At 39.3% G+C, this 26028-nt stretch overlaps 1 protein-coding gene and 1 long non-coding RNA gene across 8 annotated transcripts in view; one reads left to right on the top strand and one right to left on the bottom strand.

The window, feature by feature from the left end:
- LOC144634564 (homeobox protein Meis1-like) overlaps positions 1-26028 on the top strand; it is a 38779-nt gene that overhangs the window by 6412 nt on the left and 6339 nt on the right. The window contains exons 2-7 of one of the 7 annotated variants that reach the window (XM_078493561.1): positions 4906-5114; positions 24045-24244; positions 24522-24663; positions 24862-24912; positions 25174-25224; positions 25595-25756. In XM_078493561.1, coding sequence (XP_078349687.1) covers positions 4938-5114; positions 24045-24244; positions 24522-24663; positions 24862-24912; positions 25174-25224; positions 25595-25756 — 783 coding nt within the window. In that variant the 5' untranslated portion in view covers positions 4906-4937. Of the gene's footprint in view, positions 1-4891; positions 5115-14771; positions 15061-17867; positions 19397-20485; positions 23948-24044; positions 24245-24521; positions 24664-24861; positions 24913-25173; positions 25225-25594; positions 25757-26028 lie in introns of those variants that run through there. The other 6 variants (XM_078493562.1, XM_078493563.1, XM_078493567.1 and 3 more) reach the window with 6 other exon arrangements.
- Positions 10680-20379, bottom strand: LOC144634738 (uncharacterized). The gene is made up of 2 exons (XR_013567249.1): positions 20197-20379; positions 10680-10900 (listed from the first exon to the last, which is right to left on the bottom strand). It is a non-coding gene; the product is annotated as an uncharacterized LOC144634738 (long non-coding RNA).

Here is a 26028-nt window from a genome sequence, read left to right as displayed (position 1 = left end):
CACATACAATGTCATTGTTATACTCATAAGTACGCTTTAAGGAGGAATTTCCCAGTTATAGATGAACGAAGGTCGAAATGTTTTTCCTTAGGTCTCTAAATTTTCCCGTTCGAAAATCCGAAATCGTCCCAAGTTCCAATTGACAAAGTCCCGAGAAATCTACGACAAAACAACCACACAAAATTTTTTCTATGGCATAAGCGTCCTCCTCTGAATCCGGGGACTTTTATTTGAAACTCTTGCTGTCAATATGTCCCAAGTCGGACTTTTCTGAAAGCCAACGTTTATATGGAAAAATAAAAGGTTGTAACATATCTCATTAGGGCTTTCTGTCTGAATTTTAAGACTTTTCGCCCATGGTCTTTAAAAAGTGACACGATAGTTCTGCGATGCAGCCAGCTCAACTGGCGAAAATGTTTCTGTATTTCTAGATTCCTATCATATATTTTGTATCCTCGGTCTGGCGGCTAAAGCTGTCAGGAAATTCACTGAAATGGCGCTCATATCTTAGGTGTTTTTCAATACTTTTCTCTTTTCTGTTGGATTCGCAATTCTGCCGTATTGCTTATGCGTTTTGCGCTATTACGTGAGAAAAGGGATCATCCTGCCTTGAAACTAAACGTTCTTATTTGCGTGAGAAGTTCAAAAAAATTGTTATGTATTTAATTTAATTTCAGTTCTCAAAACAATATCAATACAGCGGACAGTTCAGTTTACAAGAATAAAGAAAATCCTCATCTAAGCGATGTTATCGCGATACGTCTGACACCAAATTTGAAAAATTAACACCAGAAGAAACTTTACATGTTAACTTTAGTCCTTTCTGATGACATTTTTGACTAAAGGAGATGTGATTGTTTCAGCGGGAAAGAACTGGCAATTTACGGTGCGAGTTTTAAAACCCATCGCTCTGGACTTTATTCATCACGCCGCATTTCTGTAATTGACCACAGCGTAAATATTTTAACAGCCTCGATCATCAGAGCAGAATTGCATAGTAATTAGAGCGGAGTGGGACGGCTGTACACAGGCTACATAGTAATGTCCAGGCTTGAATCACGCTAGTTTGGGAAAGTTAAAGTAGGATCGCTTGTTATTGTATAGCGACTTAACGAGGCCCACTGTATGAGCAGGTGATTTTGGCAGCGTTTGTTGAGCAAGTGTGTGTTAAACTGAATGCCTCGTCAATAGCGTTGTAAAGGCATTTGTTCAACAAGGCGACTTTCCATGTTCTATCACGAGTTTTTACAACATTGGATTTGTATAGACACTCGAACCAAATGCAAACTTTAATACGCGAGGTAGCATAATATTGTAATCTATTTCCATCCTCGCCATCGCTCGCTGTCCTCGCTTGTTAATAGGTTCTTGTCATTTCTCGAGTACTATTCTACAAAAATAAACCATTGTTGTCGAATTTCCTATTACCTACTGTTTACAGGTATGTTTTTGTGCTTCTCGGCGAACCAACCGTGCTAAAAATAGTCGCAGGGCCTCTTTCCTTTCGTTTATTGGTAAGCTTCTTCTGGTACCGTTTCAAGCTGTGGGCGGATGAAGACAAAAGATAGTTATCACTCACAAAGGCAGCACATTTTTGACGTAAGTGCACAGAAGGACTTAGAATTGTGTTGCGGCTTTCTCCAATTTCCTCGTGCCTATCTCTTCCAGCTTTCAGTAACTTCATGTTGAGTACTTGATTGGGAGATGTAAACCAAAAAGTAATACACGGTACTTAGTGAATGACAGTTCCGACTATAAACAAACCACAACCGAGTAAAATAAGAAAGGGAACGTGGTAAAATGCTAGCCAAGTTACATTGTATAACTAATGAAACAAAAGATAAGAGCTTGGAGAATTCAACGGACGGGAGGTAAGTCTATAGAGTTTGTTCCATTTTCTCTCGTTCAAGAGGAGTTTCACGCTGCTCATTGCACTGTTTCAAAAACTGCTTTTAGAATTTTAGGAATAACGTTTGTAGGGAGAAACCTGTTAAGTTGCAACCAAAGGAGTATTGTTTACAGCGACGTATTAGATAACTTTCACTGGTCTAATAATCCCTTGAATCGCCGCTATTTTGGTTAAATCATATGCTCCTAATGATGAATTACTTGTCAAAAGGCAGTCAACAATTTGGCGGTTCTTCTAAGCAGTGACAGAGCTTGAAGAAAGGGGAGTCACTTGTATTGAAGGTCATGTGTTTTGGTGTCAATTGCACATTTAAAGAAAATATTGAATCTATATTTATTTTTCTGGTTAAGAGAGTCCTCCATAACGTTAATGTAGAGAATATAAATCGTTAAATTTTCCTTTTGTTTTGGAAGTAATCAGTATTTTTGATACAAGAAGATTGTAAATTTTCTTGGAAGAGATACGCTTCGCCATTCGAATGCAAATGTACGTTGTCGTTGAGAGACGTGAGAGGTACTAAAAGCTTTGTTGAAGTACGCATGCGCGGACCCATCACCAGAGCCGTAAAGTAAAAACAAAATATAATCCAAAGTTGAACAAGATTGCTTTTACTCAAAAACTACCTTCTGAAAAAATGACGAAGAAAGAGTTCCAGAGCTTCTAGATGGCATGCCCCCAGAACCCTTTAGCAAGATCTTGCCTCGTCTATAGTAATGTTCTGGTTATAACCTGCGATCAGGTTATAGCAGGGAGTAGCAGGGAGGGAGGGTATGATTTCAGGTTATTCTGGTTACGGTCCTGATCACCTTCCATTTATTGTTTGAAAGGAGTGGTAAAAACCCTTCATGACAAGAGCATCTTATTTAATTCATGTCTTATTGAATTAAACAGATCTCCGACCTTGCAAAGCCATAAGGAAAATGGTTTATCGGCAGTGAAGGCTAATTTATAATCGATACACATGAGCATGTTATTGTATGAAATCTGGTTTACAATCTCGTTAAATAAAGAGAGATTTATCAGACAATACAATGAAAATTCACAATGCGACTAAGTACTCTAAGTTGCAATCAAATTAAAATCTGCCGCTAACAGTACCGCCGAAACTAGTGTTTGTTGAAGTACAATTTTTGGTAAGCAAAGTATATTGTACAAGACTTCCCGAAGGTGAACTGCGCTGCTAATAATCGGCTAGAAGGGTTTTCCCGCGTACGTTATGTTATACAAAACGTCATGTCAATAACTTTGAGCTCGATGTTTTTGCAATAACAAGATAGTGTTTTCATAGTCTGCTTTACTCCTGTATGTCTTTGACTGAGCCTGCGATTTTCGGCAATGCTGCAACGGTTTCAGAGTGTTCGTGCTAGTTTGTGATTGGTCAATGAGAGTCGGATATTCTTCGTTGCATTTACGGAGATCTGTTACAACCGGCCTTTTAGCTGCCCTGGCAAGACAGCTTTTTATTCGGTAGGTCGTAGCAAACTTGTCTCTGACATGTTCCCTGGTGGAAACAGATAGATTCGCATTGGTAAGACTCAATTTTGCTATGTTTCTTTCTAATGCTACTTTTTGTAGTAAATTATCGTGGATAAAATCATTTTGTTCTACTGTTATTACTGAAGTTTCGTGAGCAACTTAGTTGTGTTCAGCTGCTTGTGTAGTTCAACACTCTATAAGTTGAGTCATGATAGTTTCAAGCACAAATTTCTTTGTCAAAAGGAAAGGATTGCTTTATAGACAAGTGCGTTTTTTTGCGTGATTCTATCTACCAGTCGACCTGAAATTGCATTGTCTTTAAAAAAATTTCTTTTAACTTTGTTTTGAAAACCTCGCGTCTTTTAGACGGTAGAATTAGACCGGTAAAGGCAAAACAGGACATGTATTCCATTAACAAAATGGTATTGGACCCATTAGGGACAGGTGGTCAATGATATTGGTCCCGCATATCCAACAAATAACAATTACGTAGATGAAAGAAAATGAAAGGTTTCGAGTTTTGCTTCTAATAACACGCTATGGCACTCACATACAGGAGCATTGAAACAATGCCTGGCGCGATGCTCGGAAGTTAGTCAAGATTCGTAGATAGGCAGAGACAATTGAACAGGTATTGACACTCAAAGTTAAACTAGCATAACGTAAGTTAATTTAAAGGAGCTACGTCACACGGGGATTTCGCAGAGTTTTGTTCTAAACTGTTCTGAAATTAGCGGTGGGCAACTTAAACAATGAAAAACATTATCTTTTAACATCTAAAGGAAGATATAACCTTAATTTGCGCTATAAATATCGATTTTTTTTTTTGAAGACGCGCGAAAACAACTTGAAAAGTTTATCCTTAATTTTTCGAGTTGCAATACAATTTCATCCTAGCCATCCGCAACCAAAGACGCTTGTTAACAATTTCAATCTGTTAAAATCTGTTTGTTACAAAGTCCCTTTAACGCCGCTCAATAACACTATCTAGTCTGTGTACATCTATGCGGCAAGCACAAAATTCAACACACGAATTCACTTGTTTGACTCACCTTGACTCGTCTAGCAGAAGACTTCAGTCATGGAGTCATGAGGGTGGGGGAGGGGGGTGCCACTGCTTTAGTTGCTTTGTTACTGTAACGATCACTGCTGTTAACATTGTTTAGTTTTTACCGTAAGGTTCCGCTTATGATCCATGTGCTTCTTAAGAGGGCTTATTTTCTGGGTTCACATCATCAAAGGAGGGTGTGGAGCTCAGAGGGTTTTACACCTGGTTCTCTGGTTTTCCTCTCTCCACAAAAACCAATTCGATCGAGGATCCAGGGCCACAATGAAAACCGACTACTGGGACACCAGTAATTGTGTAACCCTAAAAAAATCGGGTTATGTAAAGGATTTATTGTGCCATTTAAATTTTAATTTAATTCTTGTGTCTTTTTTTCTTAATTTAAGTTATTTACGTTGATGTATAGTTAGAGTTTCTTTGCTTAAAAAGCTTTCAACACTTATTTCACCTACAGCCGGTAAATAAGCAGTTCCCTGTTGTACCGCCATGTTCCTGAATGTCCCTCCTGCACGCCCTACAGAGGTCTTCCATTACTTCAACGACCTTCCTCTTCCGCTAAAGTGCCGCGATTTACTGGACAAAGAGTTTGTTCAGCGGTGCGAGGAGCTCCTTCAGCAGCAGTTATCGAAGGGATCCTTTTCTCCCAAGAGAATTGATGTGAAGGTAAACTTAGTTAATTTTCCTAAATAGTAAACAAACGTTTTGGTTAACTTCTGGAGTCAGTGAATCAAGCCGACCTATTGCGATGTATCAGTTAAGTGATACCTACTGTCAGAACAAGAGACTTGCAACAGAGGTAGTTGGATTGTTGGAGGTAGATATAGACCTTTTCACGCTGTACATGCCGACAAGGCTTGAAAGGCAGATTGGCATGAACAAAAACAAATAACAAATGGGCGGAAAAGGTGCATGGACTGCGTCACAAACAACACAGAGACTGGGAGTGGACAACAGGGGGTCCCTTGGACTGAACTATGTTCCCTACTGCACGATCATGTGACCTTTTACTATGCTTCGTGACAACTGACAATAGTGGCCTCTTCGTTTCCCTTTCTAATTAAAATTTGGAAATTCAAACTGAAAAACACAAAACGTATTATTTAATTTAAGAAAAACAATGAAATAGAAGGGTATGGTTAATAAGCCTTATGGCTCAATCACGGAGGTTTTGCTGCACTTTTGGTCAAAACGGTGGTAAAAGTGTGAGAGTACTATCACTCATACACAAAATGTGCCTAGAACACCAAGATGAAGATGTTTAAAAAGTTAATTGTTCAGGGGGGAGCAAATTGTAATTTTTCCAAGGCAAAAAGGCAGAATTAAAAAAAGGCCTGCCCGACGTTTTTAATTTGAGATCAATCCTCGTGCATGCGTAACTCACGATGACATCACGCCTCCAACAATAGCTTTTCTGAGCTAGTATTGTAACCTTTAACAAAACTAGACCTCTGTTGTAAGGTTTCCATTGATGTAAATATTTTTTATGGCTCGATACTTTTTCGATGTCATGCTAACGATACTGCCCGTTTAACCGTGCTTAACTTCGGTTGCCATAAAATCAAAAGACTAGGAGTATTCATACTCCTGCTGTTTGGAGAGCTGTCGTTAATTGCAGGCTTTATCAGGTCGCCAGTAGTCCATAATACATTTGGCTGGAGAGAGGCACTGTGAGAGTAAAGTGTCCTGACCATAAGTTAAATTTTTTTTGTGAGAGTTCCGATTGGTTTATTTCGTGCGTGGTATTATAACAAAGGGAATGTTGCTGGATAGGAAGGCGTGCCACCTGGCACTTTTTTTTTATACAAATCCCATACATTTTTCAAACTTTTAAACCACCGTCAAAGCTCTCACTTAAACTTAAGTGGCCACAAAATTGGCAACCTGCGCTCTTTCCATCTGTGGCAACCATTTCGTACTACAGTCTTTCCTTGTTATTGACAAAGTCTCGTGGCAGGGTGTTTTTACAAAGGACCTATTACATTGTAAGGAGCAACGGGTTAAGAAGTGTCACGATATGATGTACATCTTTTGACGATGTTCAAAATTGCCTTCAAGTTGAAGTAAGTAAAGATCCTCCAAAGGCGTCAAGTTAAAGTCTGCATTCAGGCCAGAATGGTCCACATATACGATGCTTATCACGTTTCTATTCCATTGGATGAAGTGACCTAGGGATATCGCTCCCCCTACCCCCTCGGATGAGACATCTGGTGATTTGTACCGTGCAGGGCTTGTACATTACATTAATCTGCACTCTTCATCAAAACAGAACATTAAAACAAGACATGCCAGTTAATGCTTGAAGTTTTTGGAATTAAAGTTTACAGGTTTTGTTTATAACAGTTCCAACATTGAAACCAGAAAGATATCGTATTTTCAGATTAATCTTTGTCAGTTCAGAGGGCATTAGTTGAAATTCTCGCGTCGTTGATCTTGTTATTGCATTTACATTCAGCTTCGTTTACCTCTTGTTTCACGATAAAATGAAATAAACTCTGATGAAGGTAACAGAGAGTTACCGAAAATTCAGTTTTATACCGGCGTTTTTACCAACCGATTTTAAGATCAGATACAAACCAAATTTTTACTTATTATGAAATTACATTACTATTTATCCCATTTAAGCGCAACTATCCAATATTTACCACGTGGTCTAGTGCACAATATAATTAACTGGTAATAGTACTACATATAAATCTAATTTGGAAATAATAAGATTAAAAAAATCTTCTGACTGCCAAATTGGACTTAGTCCACGGCCTCGTCCAATTTGTCAGTCCTCGGAATTTTTCTCAACCAATTATTTGTTAATTATACGGAATACAATTGCATTAATGCACTTAACTACAAATTAACCCTTAATATGCTAAGTCCGGATTATTCCGAGATTTGGAGGAATGGCCATTCAACCACTTATGACGTCACCAATTTACACGTCAGCAGATTTTTGTGATGTGCAACTTGTAGAGTTTGGATAGATCTTTCCACAGGAGTGTCCATCTTGAACATTGACTGCATTCTGACAGAGCTAATCGAAAAAAAACGTGATCAGTTTTTGGTGTAAACTTGGTGCTAAAACAGGCCAATATACTCGCACTTGATCATGGTCTCCTTTCCAGGGTTTTCCATTGATTAAGATCAAAACTTTTCAACCCAGTAGAAGGCGTGCACAGAGTAAAACGTAGAGAGAATAAGAAAGCAGAGAAAAACGAAAAGGAAAGGAGCAAGGAAAAAAAAATCGAAACGGTTCAGCGTCCAAATTTTGGCTTATGCGCATGTGCCAAAGTAAAATGTTGTATATTTTTACATGGAAATTTCATCAAAAACTTACCGCAGTGTCAGAAAGTGCATTTCTAGCACAGTTTAGAGAAATTTAAAACCGTAGAGCCAAGAAAATCGATTAACGGTAAAAAACGCGTTTTTTTGAGTAATTTCAGCATATTAAGGGTTAAGGAGCCAACAAAAAGTGATCCACTCTTTGTGAGAATTTTAGAAAAAGACCGCTAACCACGCTCAAGCACTTGTATCATTCTCGCAGCCTATCAGTTGAATATCCTGCGAGCCTCGGAACTAAAAGAATCTAGCACGGTTTTAATTTGTTTTTATGGATTTCGTACCTTTTTGAGTTGTATGGAGGCTAGATGATTTTGGTAAGTTCATTTTTTTCACAACTGCTTATTTTCAATGCTTCAATTAGCGAGAGTTAAAAAGGGGAAGGCTGTAGAGGTCACGTTTCATTTTATTTTGTGGGACGGCCACAAAGTCTAATTTCACGGCAGAAAAAACTGGATGCTTGTTTCACGGACAGTTATTGTGGTAAATCACAGTCCAAGATTATGAAGTAAATTACGTTTTACAAGGAAAAACCGAGTCATTTCACATTTCACGCACCAAAAATATGTCATTTCACGGGAATTCCTGCGTGAGAACTAAAACAAGAAGCGTAAATCCGGCTCTCTTTCCTTTTTTATTTATTTATTCATCTATTTATTATTATTATTATTATTATTATTATTATTATGATTATTATTGTTATTTATCCTCAAAACAACATTCATGAATTCACCACTTAGTTTCAGTTTCGTAAGTACAAAATTTAGAGCCCGAGCAAGCACAATCTAAAAGCAAAAACGAAATTTCGTAGAATTTAAACTGTGGACGGTTTATTTTTGTGACGTGAGCAACATAAAAATGTATTGTTTTCAACCCTAAAATAAAAAAGACAGTTTCCCAAATAGAAAACGTGTGCGAAAGTGATGTTAATGGATTAAAATAACCCACACTCGTCGTGTTTCATTGTTTCGAAGTTGCTTCCAGACCAAAACATTCATTAAGTTAAGAGAAAACTATTATTTCATTTATTTTCATTAAACACCAGACATAACATTCGAGTTAAGCGTTATTACAAAATCGGCAATCGTTTATAAAAGTCAATAAAGCAACGTGGTTAGGGTTCTAAACAGTTAACAGTTCTTTCTAGCATGTTGTCCAACGGTAAAATTGTCTGGGAAGACGACGGAATAAAATGAAAAAAATAAACATGTGTTATCCTTTAGACACAGATTAATCATTTGTCAAACTCTTCCTCGGGGTATATAAGTACGCGGTATGCATTTACGGGTAACGGTTTGCATGTGGATAAAATTCATGGGAAGAATATATAATATAACGAAATACATTAATGAGGAGCATTGAAATATTTCAATACGAAGACCGCAAGGGGAATAATTCTTGTTGTCAGACAATCTGATGTAGCTATTCATCTCAGCCCGTTTATACGTCTTCTATCTTGTTAAGTCTACAAACTACATTCCACTTGTTGGCGAATTCATATTTTAATGTTTCGATGTACGTTTTGTTTATCTCGCATGAGACAATGCTGATCTCAAACGCGGCCTGTTGCGGTTTTGAGCAGATGGCGCGGTGTAGTCATAACATGGCGTTGGGCGGAGCAACTCAAGTGTGTCTCTTCAGTTACTTTAAAACGACTCGTTCAGTTACATGATGTTAATTTTTTGCCCACTTGAAAGGGTCTTTGTTGACTCTAATTTTTCACACTGATTAAAATTTATTTTCTTTACGTCGTTCCATCTCGGTGGCTGTCAGTTTCGCATCTTGTATTTATATTTGCGTATGTTCCAAGCCGATCGACGCCGTTAGCTCAATTTTCGAGATGGCCTCTTTTAGAAATGCGTATAAATATAACTCCGCTAAAAATTGTTTAGAATTCTGTGTTAGATTGTTTAAATTTTCTTGTGGCAGTATAAGAAAACTATTAATATCTTTCTTATGAAAAATTCATTCGCATTTCTACACCGTGTTTTACGGCTGTTAAACAACCTGGCTTACTGAAGCAGCTCAACCAGGCTAAAATCACAAACTTTCAGAGTATTCCAATACGAAAAGATGTTATCCCTTTCACCCGTAGATTTAAAATTATCCTGTCTGATCGATCTCCTATCTGCTTGAAAATATCTTGATACGGTAACGAGAAACAATTTTTAATCACTCTGGGGATTAATGGAGTTAAACTTTTTCCTCGTCTTTTGCTCTTTGAAAACGGTACAATCCGCATTGCTATCAATTTAAACACTGAAGAATATCAAAGTAAAACAAAACGAGGCGACTTCATTTTCTCATGTATTCCCGCTGTATATCACACACACACGCAAACCAATTCAACGCGAATTTTTACTGATGGTTTTTTAAAATTGTTGTTAAGATTCTAAACCGCTTAACTCTTTTCGACAATTCGGTAGCTCTTGGTGGCCCATCTAAAGCCCTATAATCCTCTTTGATGGCACATCCAAACAATGAAAATCAGCGAATTTTTAGAAAGTAAATCTTCTTAGACATAATCCTCCATAAACACGCATCCTCACTTATAACAAACTCGACAAATATCTTGTGGAAATGGCCAGACGTTTTAATCTTCCAAGGAAAAGCTTGCTTACAAAATATAAATTTTACATCACCTTCTTCAGAGAAGACAGTATAAGAAAAATAGTTCATACAAAAGACTTAGTTAAAAGTTACGTTTCGCGGTTTAAAATCGATGCTTTCCTGCTTCAAGGAAGAAGCATGCATTAACTGGTCTTCGAAAGCCAGGAAAGCGTGTTTACAGTAATCGTTCTGCTGTATATATATTTAAAACCAAGCTTTGCCCTCCATGTCTGACTGCTGATTCGAAAGAAACTATAGGAACATTAAGTGAAATGTGTAAGACATATATGCAGGCAATTTTAAACTTTATTACCAATTTCAAATGACTGAGACATTTTCAGGTATTGTACAGTACTCCGATGACACGTTTGTCTTGTGTTGTTCCTTCATCTGCCATTTTCCTACTTGTTTCTTCGCGCTCTGTGTTGCGTCGAACATCAACGCCCCAATATAAAGCCAGGAACGTTTCTTCTTAGCTGTTCAACCGGTAACCATGCATTGGAAGTTCACTAAAGAAATAAAACAATAAAATATTATCCTCTTTGCAGACAATCGTGTTGTGTTGATTTTCTAGCTTTTAAAACCACGCCTTCATTGCTTTCGTGTATTTGTCTCTTGTGGCAATGCATCTCAATTGCACCTCGGAAACGTTTTCTTCGACACATAAAAGTGTTACAAGATCAGAAATAAAGGCAGCTAAATGACTCTGGGAATAGGATAGAACATTTTCAGCCCTAAATTTCTTTTGGTGTGAGCTTAAAGAGCAAACAAACATTCATGCTAAGTAAAGAAGAAAATTATTCAACGCCATGTTGACATACCTTCTGGGCAAACCCATTGCTTTGGGAACTAAAATCTTTGTTTCAAATAACGCCCGAGATCGTTTTAGTTTTATATTTACTTAAATCGTTTATAATCTTTAGGATACTTAAAATAAAAGTGAGGAAAACTACCTTTCTGAAAAGCAAACCATTTTTTCAGTAACTTTAATCTGATTTTTATCCATTACTTTTTCCACTTCAAGAATTATGAAGACCAAACACACTGCGGGAAAATTGCTAACTGCAGCGTCAATAAAATCAGTGGAGCAAGAAGAGAGAACCTGCATTTATCGTTAAGTGTTTTTGACATCAAACTATGTTTTATCAGCGACATTTATTTCTCACGTTGTTATGATATATTAAAATGAATTTCTTGATCATATCACCAGCGTAAATGAAACAACAAGAAAATGGAGCTCTGCTTGAAACTGCTCCTCCCAGAAATGAAACTGATGGTCAACCGCAAAAAATAACTGACGTGGTTGAGACTGTCTTTAGAGGCAAGGAATTTTTATTTCGTATTATGCTTACAAAAATGTATTTCCTAGTCCTATGACTCTTTCTTTGACACCATAAAAATAATGAAATATATTTAAAGGCTCGACAATCTTGTAATTTTTGTGGTAGATTATAGCAGTGGAAGATTGTTGCTGATTGCCTTCGCTTGACTCTTACAAAGAAATCGATAAAACGCGAACACTGTGTTCGCCATTTACCATGTAAAATTTATTTCTTTTACCGCTCCCAACAAAACGAAGCGTAGCTTATAGCTTGTTGTGAATTTGGGGTTTGTCAGACTCAAAAGTGTTTTCCACGTTTATCCACCCTTCATGATGTCCAACTTGTCTTACCACTTTCAGAAGCGCCGGGAAAGAGCGGTTATTTTTCGTACAGCAAAATGCTGCAAGGACCTGCTAGGCCTTTTCTTGCTTCGTTTACGTCTGTATTCACACCAGTATTCCTTGACTATATCTGTACTGTACAACACACTAGGTATAACTCAGCACACAAAATCAGCAATTCAGTATCAGAAAAAAATCGTTATTACCCAAAGGAAAAGTAAGATAAAGGTTGCCAACAAATGTTTGCTGCAGGGACGTGTCGTTGACACAACAAATATAAAGACGGCTACTTGTAACCGTCCGACTGAAAGACGTACAACTCAAGTAATTTTAACATCGAAGAATCCTAAACCGGCATTGATAGCAAACGCCAAAGCACGGCAAGAAGTCGTTGACACTATTTGAAAAACAACTCGGTTATTTTCTGATAAGAATAAAAGTGGTTTTTTTTTTTTATTTTTCATAAAATGCCATTTTTTGGAGACAAAAATAAACTGAAACCAACGACACGCTTTCAAATTATGACAAAAACAGTACTCTGACAAGTGTATTTATGCTCTCTTTAATGACAAAATGAATTTTTCGAAGACAAGCAATTCAGATTTGAGGCAGCTAGAAATCAACGTGAATATGAGCAGAACTTTCACTGAATCCTTTGGAGATAAAGAAATAATAAAAACTGGTTTCATGGTTGGATCTTTTTGGTTTCTAAAGCCTTACATCGTGCCGTATTGAAACTGACAGCCCCCATAATGAGAACTGTTTTCTTCTCAATATTTGCAACAAGATTCTTCCATTTTCAAAGCCGGGTAAACATATCAGAAAGAGAGCTTACTATAGTTTTTGAACTAAAACCATATCGTCTCCACTACTGATTCCTTGCGTTTAATATGTAGTGTTGTGATCTTGTTTTTAAAGTAAACTACAATGAAACAAAACTTTTCACGCTAAAATAAATAACGTTTGTGTTGATGTCGTCACTTGAGACTGTCGGACTAGACAAAATGAAACAGTTCACGCGAGCGTTAGTCAAGCGAGGTAACGTGTGAAATTTGACCGAGCTTCTGAACTCTGGAACAATTCTGGGTTGAGATTTTTCTATGTAAGACAGAAAGGCGTCCGTGGACGAAATCCGGCCGCGGATGAAGATAATAATCGGGGTGTTGTTCGTATACACGTGGTGGCCAGCTAAATACACATCGAATCGTTTTGTTGTCGAGGTTTTATCAAGACTTTGAACCTCGGCACAATGCACTCGAGCTTTTAAAGTGTTTTATCACCTCAGTTGCTTAAAACGAGATTCCTGTAAGCTTATCCGTCCGTTTAAGATCTATTTTTCAGTTACACGTACACTTCTTTGTTAACCTGAATACAGTAGACGTAAATCTGATACCTCGTGAATTGGTCTCGAAGCTCCTTTGTTAGCAATTGTGGAGAACTTTGTGATACCTGCCCGGCTAAGATAGCGGGTCATCCACACGGTGCCTAAGTGTCGGCAAGTGTTAAATCTTCATTCCCGCCCAAAACCGGTGGCTTTGCTTAAACCTTAAGCAAACCAACCAACCTACTCCACAATGAAACAACACACACACAACCAGCAAAGGTTAACAAAACGAAAACAGAACCAAAGGTTAAATGTTAGCCTTTATATTAGTTGAGCCAACTGATACTCGTATACTATAGTTGTCTGCTAAGTTGAGGCAGCTAAGCCCAACGCGACAAGAAACAATTCGAAATTGTCCCATCGCTGTTGTTGACGTGGATAAAGGCTCACTCGCCAACCACATCATGCCAGTTCAGTGGGAAACAAAATTATTACAGAAGCGCCGTGAGTAATATAGCAAATGCCAACACCCTATGTTTTATTAGTTTTGAAAAATAAAACTGGAAAAAACTCGGTTGATTTGTTGGGCAAAAAGACGAAATGAGATGGTTCTTCTTTGATGTAGTTTAGGACTGAGCATTGGTGACATACATGAAAGATAACAACGTCTGACATTTTAAGTTTGCGTCTCTTCCCTTCCTAAGACCTCTTAAGAGCGACATTTGTTCTAGTACAGAAAAGAAAAACAATATCTTTCATTCAGGCATTCGAGGACATTTCATTCTAACTTATCCAAGTCATGTCCCACACTCAAGTTTCTTCGTCAAGCCGTTCAAAAACAACAAGCTGGCTGATTTTCATCTGAGTTATCCAGCGGAAAGCTTTAATTTTTGTACTGCAAAACTCAACCTGAAATAGTACCACATGTATATTTTGCCTGATAAATCCAACAATAGTTCTGAAATCATTTTAGGAATTCAAACAAGTTGTGCAAAGTCTCAACAAAAATAAAACTCTAAGATCATTAGCGCGAGACACTCGACTTCTTTGCACATGATTTGTCGATGGACTCTTATTCCCAATTGCGGTTTTTAAGTTCGTGTGAAGAGCTATCAGCAAAAAGTGTTTACGAGAAGAAACATGCCAACAATTGAAGTAAGTTATTTAGGTTATTGGCCTATTTTAAACAAAATATTTTATTTTTGAGCTAGTCGAGAAAAAAAATACAGTGTTCAAAAGTTCACTGAAAGACCAAAATCAAAACAGCATTTTTATCAGGCGCGCGAAATCTCTCCTCGAAAACATCGAAGCCAAAACATATTAAAAATGGGCTCCATCAGCAAATCTACAGGATGTGATGAACGCCAAGCCACAATGAACTATAAAAGTCCCTCGATATTCACCTCCTTCACAAAAGTTCAATCGGGCTCTTAACGGGGATTCGACAGGACCCAGCAGGGCCTTGAATCAAGCCACCCAATCGCCTCTTGAGTCACTCTACCCTCCGTGCGTTGCTGCCGAATGGTACAAGTATAAGTGGACCTCGAATATTGCAGCTCTCGCAGAAATACCGGTTCCTGCTTCAGAATAGCTAAGAGGGAAAGATGTCGATGTCGCATTTTCAGGATCTTCACGCATTGCAAAGCCTAGCACTGTCCCCAGTACAGTTCGACGACAAGGGGGTAGGTGCTGAATTGTATAGATCTTGCCAAGATGGCATCCACTCGGCAAAGCAAAAAATTGTTTACATGATACGTATTTGGATTACGAGAAAAATTTCTAGCACGCAAGAGGCAATTACATTCGTAGTAAAGCGTCCGACATTATAGGTTGTTGTGGTAACTGTCGAGCGTCAAAGACCCGAGTTTAATCGGCGAGAAGATCGAAACATATTTTAATAACAGTTTGGTGTCTGATAAAACTGGTACATAGTTTTTGCACTCGGTGGGTCCATTACACACTTGAGCACACAATTTTAAGTACAATTCTCAAAGTATCACTTGGTATTGTATGGCGAGACTTTTGACGAGAAATAATTTCGTGACTGTTAGCACAGTTTTCTTTTTTGATTGTAAAGAAGACAAAATGGTGGAAAAATTAGCGAGTTGAGCTGCGATATCCGCCGGATTACCTCAAGCAAACTAACAAACTAAAATAAAAATTGACTTAAAAACTTTACAGGTTTACAACACACAAAGCGAAAACTAATAAACACTAAGCTGACAAAGCATTCACAAATGATTAATGTTCGATTGACTTGCACTAGAATACCGTTCATCATATCAGTGAACTCACCTCGAGGCATTGTAAGCATGGAGGTGATGCTCTGACAGCCAAAATCAGCATACATACGAGAGCGAATAGCACGATCTGCTGGCAATGCTTAGACCAAACAACAGCCCATTATGGTCCAACTGGAATTCTTATTTACCTGATATCATGACTATTCCACCGCCACATCAGTCGCTGCATTAATTCGAAGGTGAAAAGCAAACGTCTTCGGTGGTCGTCATTTCACAAACACACGATTATACGCATCTCAGTTAAAAAAAAAAAAACTCAACCATACTGTTAAAGACGTGACCGAGTTCAGGGTTTTCTGATTCTAAGCTTATAATGGGCAGAAGAGTCGAAGGAACGCGGTATAAAAGCAATAATATATTTTCCACATTTGCTTGGTGTTTTTGGTATGTTAAGTTTGTTTTCGGTCGCCTTTCATCCGCTTTCCTCAAGCCCGTGTTCTGACAGACAGATGTGGACATTTTGGACAGCTCCTTCGCTTTCCATCGCTATCAAATAACCAACCTCTCGAAATAAAGAACGTTCGGACGCTTATCCTAAACACTTAATGAAAATGAAATATTCGGCATGAAATCAGTTTCACGCCTACTAAGAAGGGAATAAAGTAACCCTGTACTTCAAAATAATTAGTCCACGTTTGCGATGCTCTGAAGTGTCCAACGTCTCAAAAATTGTCTTGCCGCCGAGCAAGGCGATGTTAAGGCAAGAAACGCCATTCGCCACCACTTCATGAAATTTCCAAAGCAACACAGAAGTCTACACTAACGAACGAAGAATGTTTATGCCATGTCCAATAAGCGTGATCACTTCAGAGAGTGTTTTCATTTTTTCCCTTTCTGTAAACACTACTAGCGTCATTTATTCTTCGATGTCTTTTGAAGTTCCCTTTGCTTCTTTCCGCTGGGACAAAAAACCGATCGAATACCTTTCGCGAAGTTGATCATTCATTTGCCGGTAGAAATCCAAGCTCGGCTATGTGTTCAGCCCACTCTGTAATTGTGCGGTAAATGTGCATTGATCGCTGCTCTGCAGAAATGTCACAGCTTATAACTCAAGGCCTTTTCAAATTAAAGTCAACACAACCGACACAAGGCATATTAATAGTCATGGCGGCATCGACAGTCGAATAAAAGAATAAAACTATACTTGTAAAGTGAACGCTTACGCTTGAAAAGGACCGCGTGCTTTTTATTTACTTATTTCAAGTTAGATTCTATAGTGCACGGCATGTTAAAACAGTCAGAGCAAGAGGTAGATCGAACGTAACTGGGAAAGAAGTGAACGTAAAGGGAGCGAACGGGTTCCCAAAGTGTCGACCACGTTTTTTATTGCCCCGTTCGATTTACAATGAAGAATTCCTCTTGAAATGTTAATACCATGGACCGTATTGGCGCTGGAAAATGTACTTTAGAAGAACACTTTGATGAACAATCACTACAGGAAGGAAGAGATTGTACCTTGCGAAAAAAGAAAGGGGGACATATTCGCAACCACCTGCTCGGCCGCGTGAAAAAAGCTAAACGATACTTGAGACAATTTTTTACTGAATCGTCTGGATTTCATTTTTGAGGTAAAATACCTTGTCAAGGCTAGCACTCGAACGCTTTACTAATTTCAGCATTGATTTGATGTCGACAGATTTGTATTTAAAACTAATTTCAAATTGCGTTTTCTAAAGTCGTTTCAGAGCCATCTTTTGTTGACAGACATCACCACATAGATTAACAGCGAAAAAATGATTATTCAAAGCACAACCTCAAAAAAACCTCTGCTACGATTTTACGGAAGCAAAACGATTTCTGAAAAGAAACGCCACAATTCTGTGTTCATCGCAAAGCAATTGGAAACAAGAAAAGGCTTCGCTTTAGGAAGCGAAACCAAGAATCAGAGCCGGATTGGAGATCCTTCCCCGCGCGCGAGAGCGTTGAAATTTTGGGCGGGAAGATTATTGTTTGGTTATCCCAAATTTACACGAACATTTGCGCTTTGATCTTTATTCTTGTCGTAAATTGTATAGAAATAATCTGGTACCATATTAAAACATCAGCAAACGACAAAGCATTCGGCGAAAGGTCGACAGAAAATCATGAATTGTTATATCGCGTCACTCGTGGCTAGGATGCTCCAAAGAGAGAGAGAGAGAGAGGCCGGCGAATTGTCACGGATGCAATATCCACTTCTCGCGCTTACCTCTCTAAGCGGTTTAGCAGCTTTTTAGTGGAAAAGTAAAGCCCGTTAATGGTATTAAACTTTGTTCTATAAAGCGTTTTCCGGTTCGTGGACGGCTAACGTGTTTGACCGCACTCCGGCATCCCGACCTGAAACTGACGATCATAATCGTCTGGTGCTAAACGTTCCCGGGCAGTAGAATGACAGGTCCAAAGCTTTCTTAAATAAACCCAGGTTAACCTTCGGTTTTCCGCCTTTTCTCGCTGGGATAATTAAAAAAAGACAGTGCAAAGCTATTAGCAGTGCTGAGCGGTTTAGCGATGAAGTTGTCAAAATTTGACCAGTTGATTGAAATGGACTAAAATGAAGAGGCATTGCGAGCAATAACTTGATAACTAAAGCCCGACTAAAACTACGCTGATTGATTCTAAGAAAATACTTCACCAATATCCTCTTTTCTTATAGCAATTTATTTACATACTTTGTTTAATAGTAGCAGCCTGAATGAAGAGTTGTTTTTAAAAATCTTCAAGTCACACTTTGTAACGAAACTACAACTTACTAACCTGCACCGTACAATCTTTCCCAGGAGTTGGTATTCGCTCTAAAGAAACTTAGATGTTGTCAAAAATTACGTTTTCTAAGGTCAACCTTTGTTCCTACAGTTATTTTTGAGCAAATAGGATTTGTGTGTTAAGATCCAGTGCGACGATTAAATTTAACATGCCTCTCTTGTGAACGGGCGAAACCAATATGGAGGACAGATGTCAACATGGATGCCAAGCAAGACTACAAGAGTACAAGTAGTCTTTTCATCACCAAGACATACATACATGTGAACCAAACACTACACTGAAATAGGTGTGGACAATTTCTTTTTCTGGCAGTGTTTTTCCATGCTAAATCCGTGTTGACTGACTCGTTTCCACAAACGGATGAGCCTACTTATGGTCGATATTGGGCCAAGTTCTCACTCACAACAGGGCTGTCTCTATTCTAATCTTCCTACCGAGCCCTGGGTACAGTATTGTGCCAAGACACTACAGTGGCTCTTTAGGGCAAACGAAGCTGAACGAACACGTGCAGTACAAATAGGTTCGCTTGAGAGCAAACTTCCTATTCAACTCAAACGATGGCATGAATATCACGCAGGGAAAAACATGCCAGTCAGTCTAAAACCCTTGCCTGATCGCCGGTCGAGGTGAATTTCAAAAGCCTCTTCCACTGAGAGCACTTTACCATTTTTCGAACGCTTCTGGCTGGCTGCTTTTTTTAAATCACAAGAGGTTTATTTTTAGGAGCGTGAAAAATTTCTTTCCCGAAAGAAACCTATTTCACGGATCGTCGAAAAGTCGAAATGTGTAATTCTAAACCGAACCTCTTGTCTGTGGAATATTGAAATCATATGTCGCTTACAACGGTAGTCGTGTGAAGTACCGAGAGGTCGATTTCGAAATAAACTGCAGACGTTAACATCAAAACGCAGGCTGATAAAGGTAACGAAAAGCCCAGCTGGCTGTACAGGGCAGAACGAGTGATGGAGTGAAGGTGAGGATAGTTTTATTGGTACATGTTGTTTCATCAAGGGTTTTACCGCCTTCATTCGTTTATCCGCCATTAATATTCAAGGTTGTGTGGCAGGGTCACAAAGTTAAGATTGAAAATATCTGTGGTAAATAGCTGCGGCTGTAATTCACGCCATAAGAATTCACAGGAGCTCAGGCAGCACGCAGAAGAACTCAAACTTTTAAACAAACAAAGAGAAAAACTTTGGATGCTTCGCTAGAAGTGTGACTGCAGTATTTGCGAAATAGTGTAAATCATGACGAGTCGCTTTAGACGGTCGGAGTTTGTTTGATGTTCCTGTATAAACAAGGCAAGCAGGCGGAAAAAAAACAGACCCTATGCTAAAACACACTTCCTTACTAACTGAATAAAGGCAATACAATTAACGACCGCTTTTGCAAATTGTTGGTCCAAAGCCAGTTGAGGCCTCTAGCTAGTAAATTGCCCGCGCCGCTTAATTCTCAAAATGATTTTATTGCTGTGTAGTGATTTTAGAAACATTAGGGCTGCTCTTTGTACTACTCCACTTATCAAAAGTTCGTCGTATAAGGCTTCTTCTTTCGAAAGCCTTTCACTTCATTTCCAGTATAGATCCTGTTTTCACGCCAGCATGATCTCGGTCGCCACTGTACATTTTGGTACGAGTGAACTAAAAATTTGTAATATCGTGCAGATATGTTTATACTCCATCAAAACACCAGTTCCACCCTCTTTATCGAGATATTTACAACAAACCTCCAGGTCTTCTGCCAGAATGAAAAAAAGCAATTGTTGTAACTGACCTACTATCTCTTACGAAGTTCCAGAGCCTTCTAATACTCCACATGCAGGCTGTAATTCCTAATATCTGCACTCCGAAGAAGGCTGCGTTCGTACGTATAGTGACTTTGAAGCGCGTTTGATTGATGCCATAGTTAATCCTAAAATACTTAACCCATTTGCTAACCGCCGAGAGTGTTATAAAGCTTCCTAATGGACACGACATAGTTGTCATGCCTTTGTTGTGAAATTGAAGTATGGTTTTATTTTGCGACAAATCAAGGCTGTTATGTTGTACACCGTCTTCACAGATACCGAACTCTAGAGATGTAAATAAATCTGGTGGCAGTTTTAATGCCTATTAAAGGGGCAAAGGTTTTTTAATCCGATAACACAAACACATTGTATTCCCCCACACGGCGGCAAAGAAAAGCATAAGCGAAAGAAATAAACAGCAACATGACATCCTGACACTTGGGCCATGCTTGTAATGACAGATTTTATTGTGAATATTGGAGAGCCATTCTAATTTCACGCATGATATACAAACTTCAAACAGTCCTTTCAAAGCCAGCCGAGTGTGGACGTCGCCTTGTCACCAATCTTCAGGCTGCTGGCCGACTCCGCTGCTATCATCCATAAACAAAATATCTACAAGGTATACAATTTGAAATGACTCTGTTTACACCTTCGGACCTTGGTCTCGCTTATAGAAAGGAAGGCTCAGGCGAATGTAAACATTTTTAAAGCCTTTTATTATTTTTCAGATACCCCTGTCAGAAATTTCGAGTATTGAAGTATAGCTTGATTAAAGCAGAGCTGCCATGTCATTATTCAAAAAGAACGCAAAAGAACTCGAAACCGTGGCAAATTTGTGGCGCGCAGCAAAATGCAAAACGTTCAGTCATGCGTGACCAGACGACTCGAAGGCATCATATCAGACGGACTGTGTGTTATTAGAAAGTGTCAAAACTTTCGCAGATTTCAAGCCTCGCTTGTCAGATGCATCAACCTTTCGCGCTTTTAATAGTCCAGCAGTTATCACCCTGTCGAACGCTCTCATTCGCTGTCGTTCATTCTGCGTTTAAGCGAAACAAGATGTCGATAAAATAACAGAAAACAAGCCATCAGATTTTGATCAGTGAAAAATATCGCGTGTAATAACAAAGGTCCGCAAGGCTGGGAAGATAAATTATGCTGATGGAAAGTTTTTTCTGGAAAGGAATGTCAGTTGCGGTTTTGCTTTGTTGATTAAAAAAATGCGTCTGTTTAGACCCAAGTTAAATTATTTACGTCCCTAGCACGTCGGCAATCTTGGTTTCTTGATCTATGTATGTTTTTTATCTGTCTTTATTTGAAATTCCTTTGCAAAGTATATAGCGTAATGATTTTAAAATTATTTTCATGCGGCTAATCATTGTCGTGCGCTGGGTAGATAAGTACGAGGATCTAATTAGCAGATGTCAGCTTGTAGGATGAAGGTTTTCGCCAGAACGTCACTTGCTTGACTGAATGTTGAAATGTACGACACCCCGAATGACAAACAAATTTTCGTTACAGTTATTCGGCTCAGACGTACACATTTCGCGCGCTCCGGGAACAAAAACACACCGTGCCAAGCGATAGCGAAAGCTGATTATGTTACACCGCGCTCTGTTTATCACGCTTGCAAATGAAACCCGAGGTGGATGCCAAACAAGCTACGCGGCCAGCATGTTTTTAAATTGCGCAAGGTTTGGAAGTCTTTAGCGAGATTGAAAACTGTAAAAAGTCACCTCGCATGGGATTAATTTGATAATGATTAAAATTACGCGTACAAATTTGTCATAACTCCGTCTTTTAATGCTAATGTTTACGCCATCTGCCCGGGGTGCCCGTCGAGTTATTGAGTGTATTTTTTGTTGTTTTGTTCAGTTCTGCCGACAAACAATAAAAAAACGCGTAATTCGCTTATTTTGGCTTTGGAAGCAACATTGTGTAAAAACTGATTTACTGCATTCTCGGTTTTTTAGGCTGTTGCGCAAATTTTAACTCGCGGGGAGCATATCACAGTGTCCAGTTTCAGTTGCTAATTATAAACATTGCTCCTGCATTCACCTCTCTTCGCCCGCCACATCACGTATTTAATTTACATGAATAAATCAGAGATTTTGAAGATTAAGCTAAACCTGAACGTTTAGTCTAGGGCAGTTGCCTTAGTTGTAAACGAGCTTTTGAAAAGTGCTGATGATAATAGTTTGCAAAACAACAGGCAGACATGTATGGACAAGCGCGTAAACACTGCTTGGCATGCTGTCAGTAAGCACACGAACACGATCTCAGCGAATTGTTTAGGATTACACGAAGGATCGGGTTTTGAAAAGCGAGCAACTTTAGCTCACTTTAATGACAATGAACTTCACAGCAAGCACTGACAAGTACACAGTATCTAATGCGGTTTCAAGCATGTTCGCTTGGATGTGTTGTTTTCAGGTGAATGTCGCCGTACTCCGCCTTTCTGACAGCTTTTGACAAAAGGCGTCACATTTCTTCGTTATCAAACAGACAAGGAAATTGATAGTGAAACACAATCCGTCAAAATTACTTTCAATTTATGACAAATTCAATAACGGCTACCAAAACGAAAAGAAAGAACAAGGCGCAAATTTTTCGTATATTAACGCAAAGTCCAAATTAGCCAGCCTGCTCTTACTCTTCTTTGTTTCAGCTGTATTTGAGTTTTAAACGCATTTATTAAAGTTCATTTTGTGTTGTTTTGGGAAGCCTTTCCCAGTCAGGAACACTACAAAGCCAATTAACAGCAGGTGTTAGAATGCTGTCAATCAAAAACGACAATGGGTTGTTTTACATACTTCCCAACGCATCGAGACATTTGTAAATTGTTTTGTGTTCTAATTAAACGGGGGTGTGAAATGTAAAGCATGCAAGCACGGAAACCATGCCTATGGCAAGCCCAAAGCGTGTTTTTAATAAACTGCCATTCACTGGGGGCTTTAGTTACACGGTCAAAAATTGCACTCGATTACTTTGTTGTAAGCTTTTGAAAAGAATGACACGCCCCAGATACTGCGTAAAGAACCACGATGGTGTAGACAATGGAGATTGAAATGTTTAGACACATTATTTGGCTTGGCGGATGAGACGGGATCTGATTGGTTCGTCAAGCTAATTGGTTCCACCAGGTACTATTGAAAAGTGGCTGGTTTTTATGAAAATACCCAGGAGAATTGACTAATGGCTTTGCCTCCGCTCCAAAGTACTTTGCGTTGTTCTATTTTAAGGGAAAAAGCTTATTAATGTTTGAGTCTCCTTGTCAAGTCTAATACTACCTTAAGTCCTTCCTGAATAAATTTACTCGTTCAATAGCCTCCCGAGAGAGAGAATTCTTTCCGCAATGTACTCAGCGATCCTGATCAAGGTTCGAACTCTCTCACGCTCATTACGTGACAAGGGCCCATGGAGATTTTGAAAGGTGATTGACAGACTTGTGGCCAAAAGCCACGAGACAGGCTTGACAATTCGTTACTAGTTGTGTTGACGGCCGTACACATCTTTTCCTTACATTGAGTTGACGGGTTGTAAGTTTAGAAAGCTATCCAACTGTGTTAGCCCTAAACTGATTGTCAGAATTCAGGATTAAACATTTGCAGCAATTTTACGATAACAATCCTCCACAAAGCGGCTTGTAACCCTGGAGTGGAGCGAATAAGCAGCGTATGGCACAACGGGTCAGTAACCGAGCGTTCCGTTTGCCCGTGATGCCGGCTTCTGGTGGTGTGTGTGCATCATTTTATGCTTGTTTAGCGCTTCTGTTCCGCTCTGATTTGCAGGAGGCGTATGCAACAGCTGACAAAATCGTTTAATTTTGCAGCCTTATGATGAAGTGGGCCCTTACGCGATGGACGTTGCAACATCCATGTACGATCACAGTCGCTCAGCTCAGATGCAACACATGAACCATACGAGCGCCACTTCGCCGTACCATCACACGCCAGTCTCTGGAGGAGGAGTGTCGAATGCGATGAGCGCCGTTTCTGATATTCATAAGAGAGATAAGGAGTTAATATATGGGTACGTACGTTACGATCGGCTCACAGCTCAGATTTGCATGTCATGCTAAATGTATCACTCACGATCGTCTGATCTATCTGAGAATCTTAGTGATCGCTGTCAACTTCGCATACTACAAATAGGTAGAGTTACACATGACGGTTGCAAGCGCACGTCTTGGCGTTTTTTACAGCAAGACATCTTGCAAGATCATGATCGCAGGCCATTTCATTGCACCTCACTAAATTGACGCTTATTAACTGAACTCTATTCATTAACATGAATGCTCTAATTCCAGGCATTCACTGTTCCCTCTTCTCGCGCTCATATTCGAGAAATGCGAGCTGGCAACGTGCACTCCTCGGGAACCGGGAGCTGTCGGAGGAGACGTGTGTTCGTCCGCTTCATTCAACGAGGATATCCAGGTATTTTCGAAGCAGGTATGTTAACAGTTTCTAGCTCAGTAGTTACAATTTTCCCCCAGGCCGTCAGGGCACGGGCATCCAGTGATATATGCTAGTCTGACGTGATTGTTCAAAATCGTTCTTGAAGTGCTACAGTTTTTCTTCTCGAGTCACACACACCAGGATGATCGGGCGAAATCTCATAATGGTTTCCGTTTGTTGTTGTGTTTTTAGTTCAGGAGTGACAAGACGATTTTCTCGTCCAACCACGAAGTCGATAGTTTGGTAAGTGTTGTTTTCGTTTGGCCAAACCGTAAGCTATCATTTCAAAGGTGGACGTGTTAAAATATTAATACGAGCCCGGTTGATTGAATTTAAATAACACAAAATGTTGCCACATGCTTCGACGCCTTTATACGTTGATTTATACACGCACAGCAGTCAGTCAGCGCTTTGTATCTTCTCGGTGTCGCGATTTATAGCATGAAGGAATCTTGTTTTTTCCCTGCTGAATTTTGGCCAATTTTGGGGTTCTTTTAATTCTAGATGATTCAATCGATCCAAGTGTTGAGATTTCACCTCCTGGAATTAGAAAAGGTAAGAAAATATTTATTTAAGTTAGTGATGTCGCGGGTGTCATTTTCTAGTCAGCCATGAGCAGTCAGACAAAAGCTAGCTCTGCAAGAAAATTGGTAAAGGACATTTTTTCGAGTTCTGCGAGGCTCTTAGATCTGTGTATATAGGAAAGAAGCTCCAGACATTTTTCAGACGAGAATTTGCATAATGCATACATTACGCTTATCTTTAGTTAGAAATTTAATCTCGCGCTGTCATTTGCTTTTATTCGATGGATTTCAGAGGTATTTCTTCGAGCTAACACTACAGTTGAGTTTAAATTGGGGGAGGTTTTCCCGTTGTAAAAACAAAATCTTTATAATCCAATCCAGCTCTTGTTTTCTCGCTTTAGGTGCACGAGCTGTGTGACAACTTTTGTAAGCGCTACATTTCCTGCCTTAAGGGGAAAATGCCCATTGATCTCGTTATGGACGAGAAGGAAAACATAGGCAAAAGCAGAAGCGACAGTGATGCTTTGGACATCGATTCACCGCCAGAAAGCGCCCTGCCACAGGTACTGTAACCCAATGTGTCATGGTTTTGCGACCGAGCGCCACGCTAGCGGGCTTTTTTTTGGTGCCTTTTTCATCTGGTAGACGGCCTTCTCGGAGGTGTAAATTTCTCTCACAACATCACATTATCATCTAAGTGGATGAATGGCTATTAATAAGTCTCGAGAATGATACCGCACTGTTACTGTTAAGTCTTGGCAATCCCGCGATAGAAGCGAACTGCCTGCAGCGAGCGCGGCCCAGGGCAAACGGTTTCAGTGTTCAGGACACACAA

The sequence above is a fragment of the Oculina patagonica genome, chromosome 13 (assembly GCF_052425735.1).
Source record: "Oculina patagonica isolate OP01 chromosome 13, crgOcupat, whole genome shotgun sequence".
Lineage (NCBI taxonomy): Eukaryota > Metazoa > Cnidaria > Anthozoa > Scleractinia > Oculinidae > Oculina > Oculina patagonica.
Note: the sequence above shows the minus strand (reverse complement) of the source record. Positions and strands in the feature narration are given on the sequence as shown.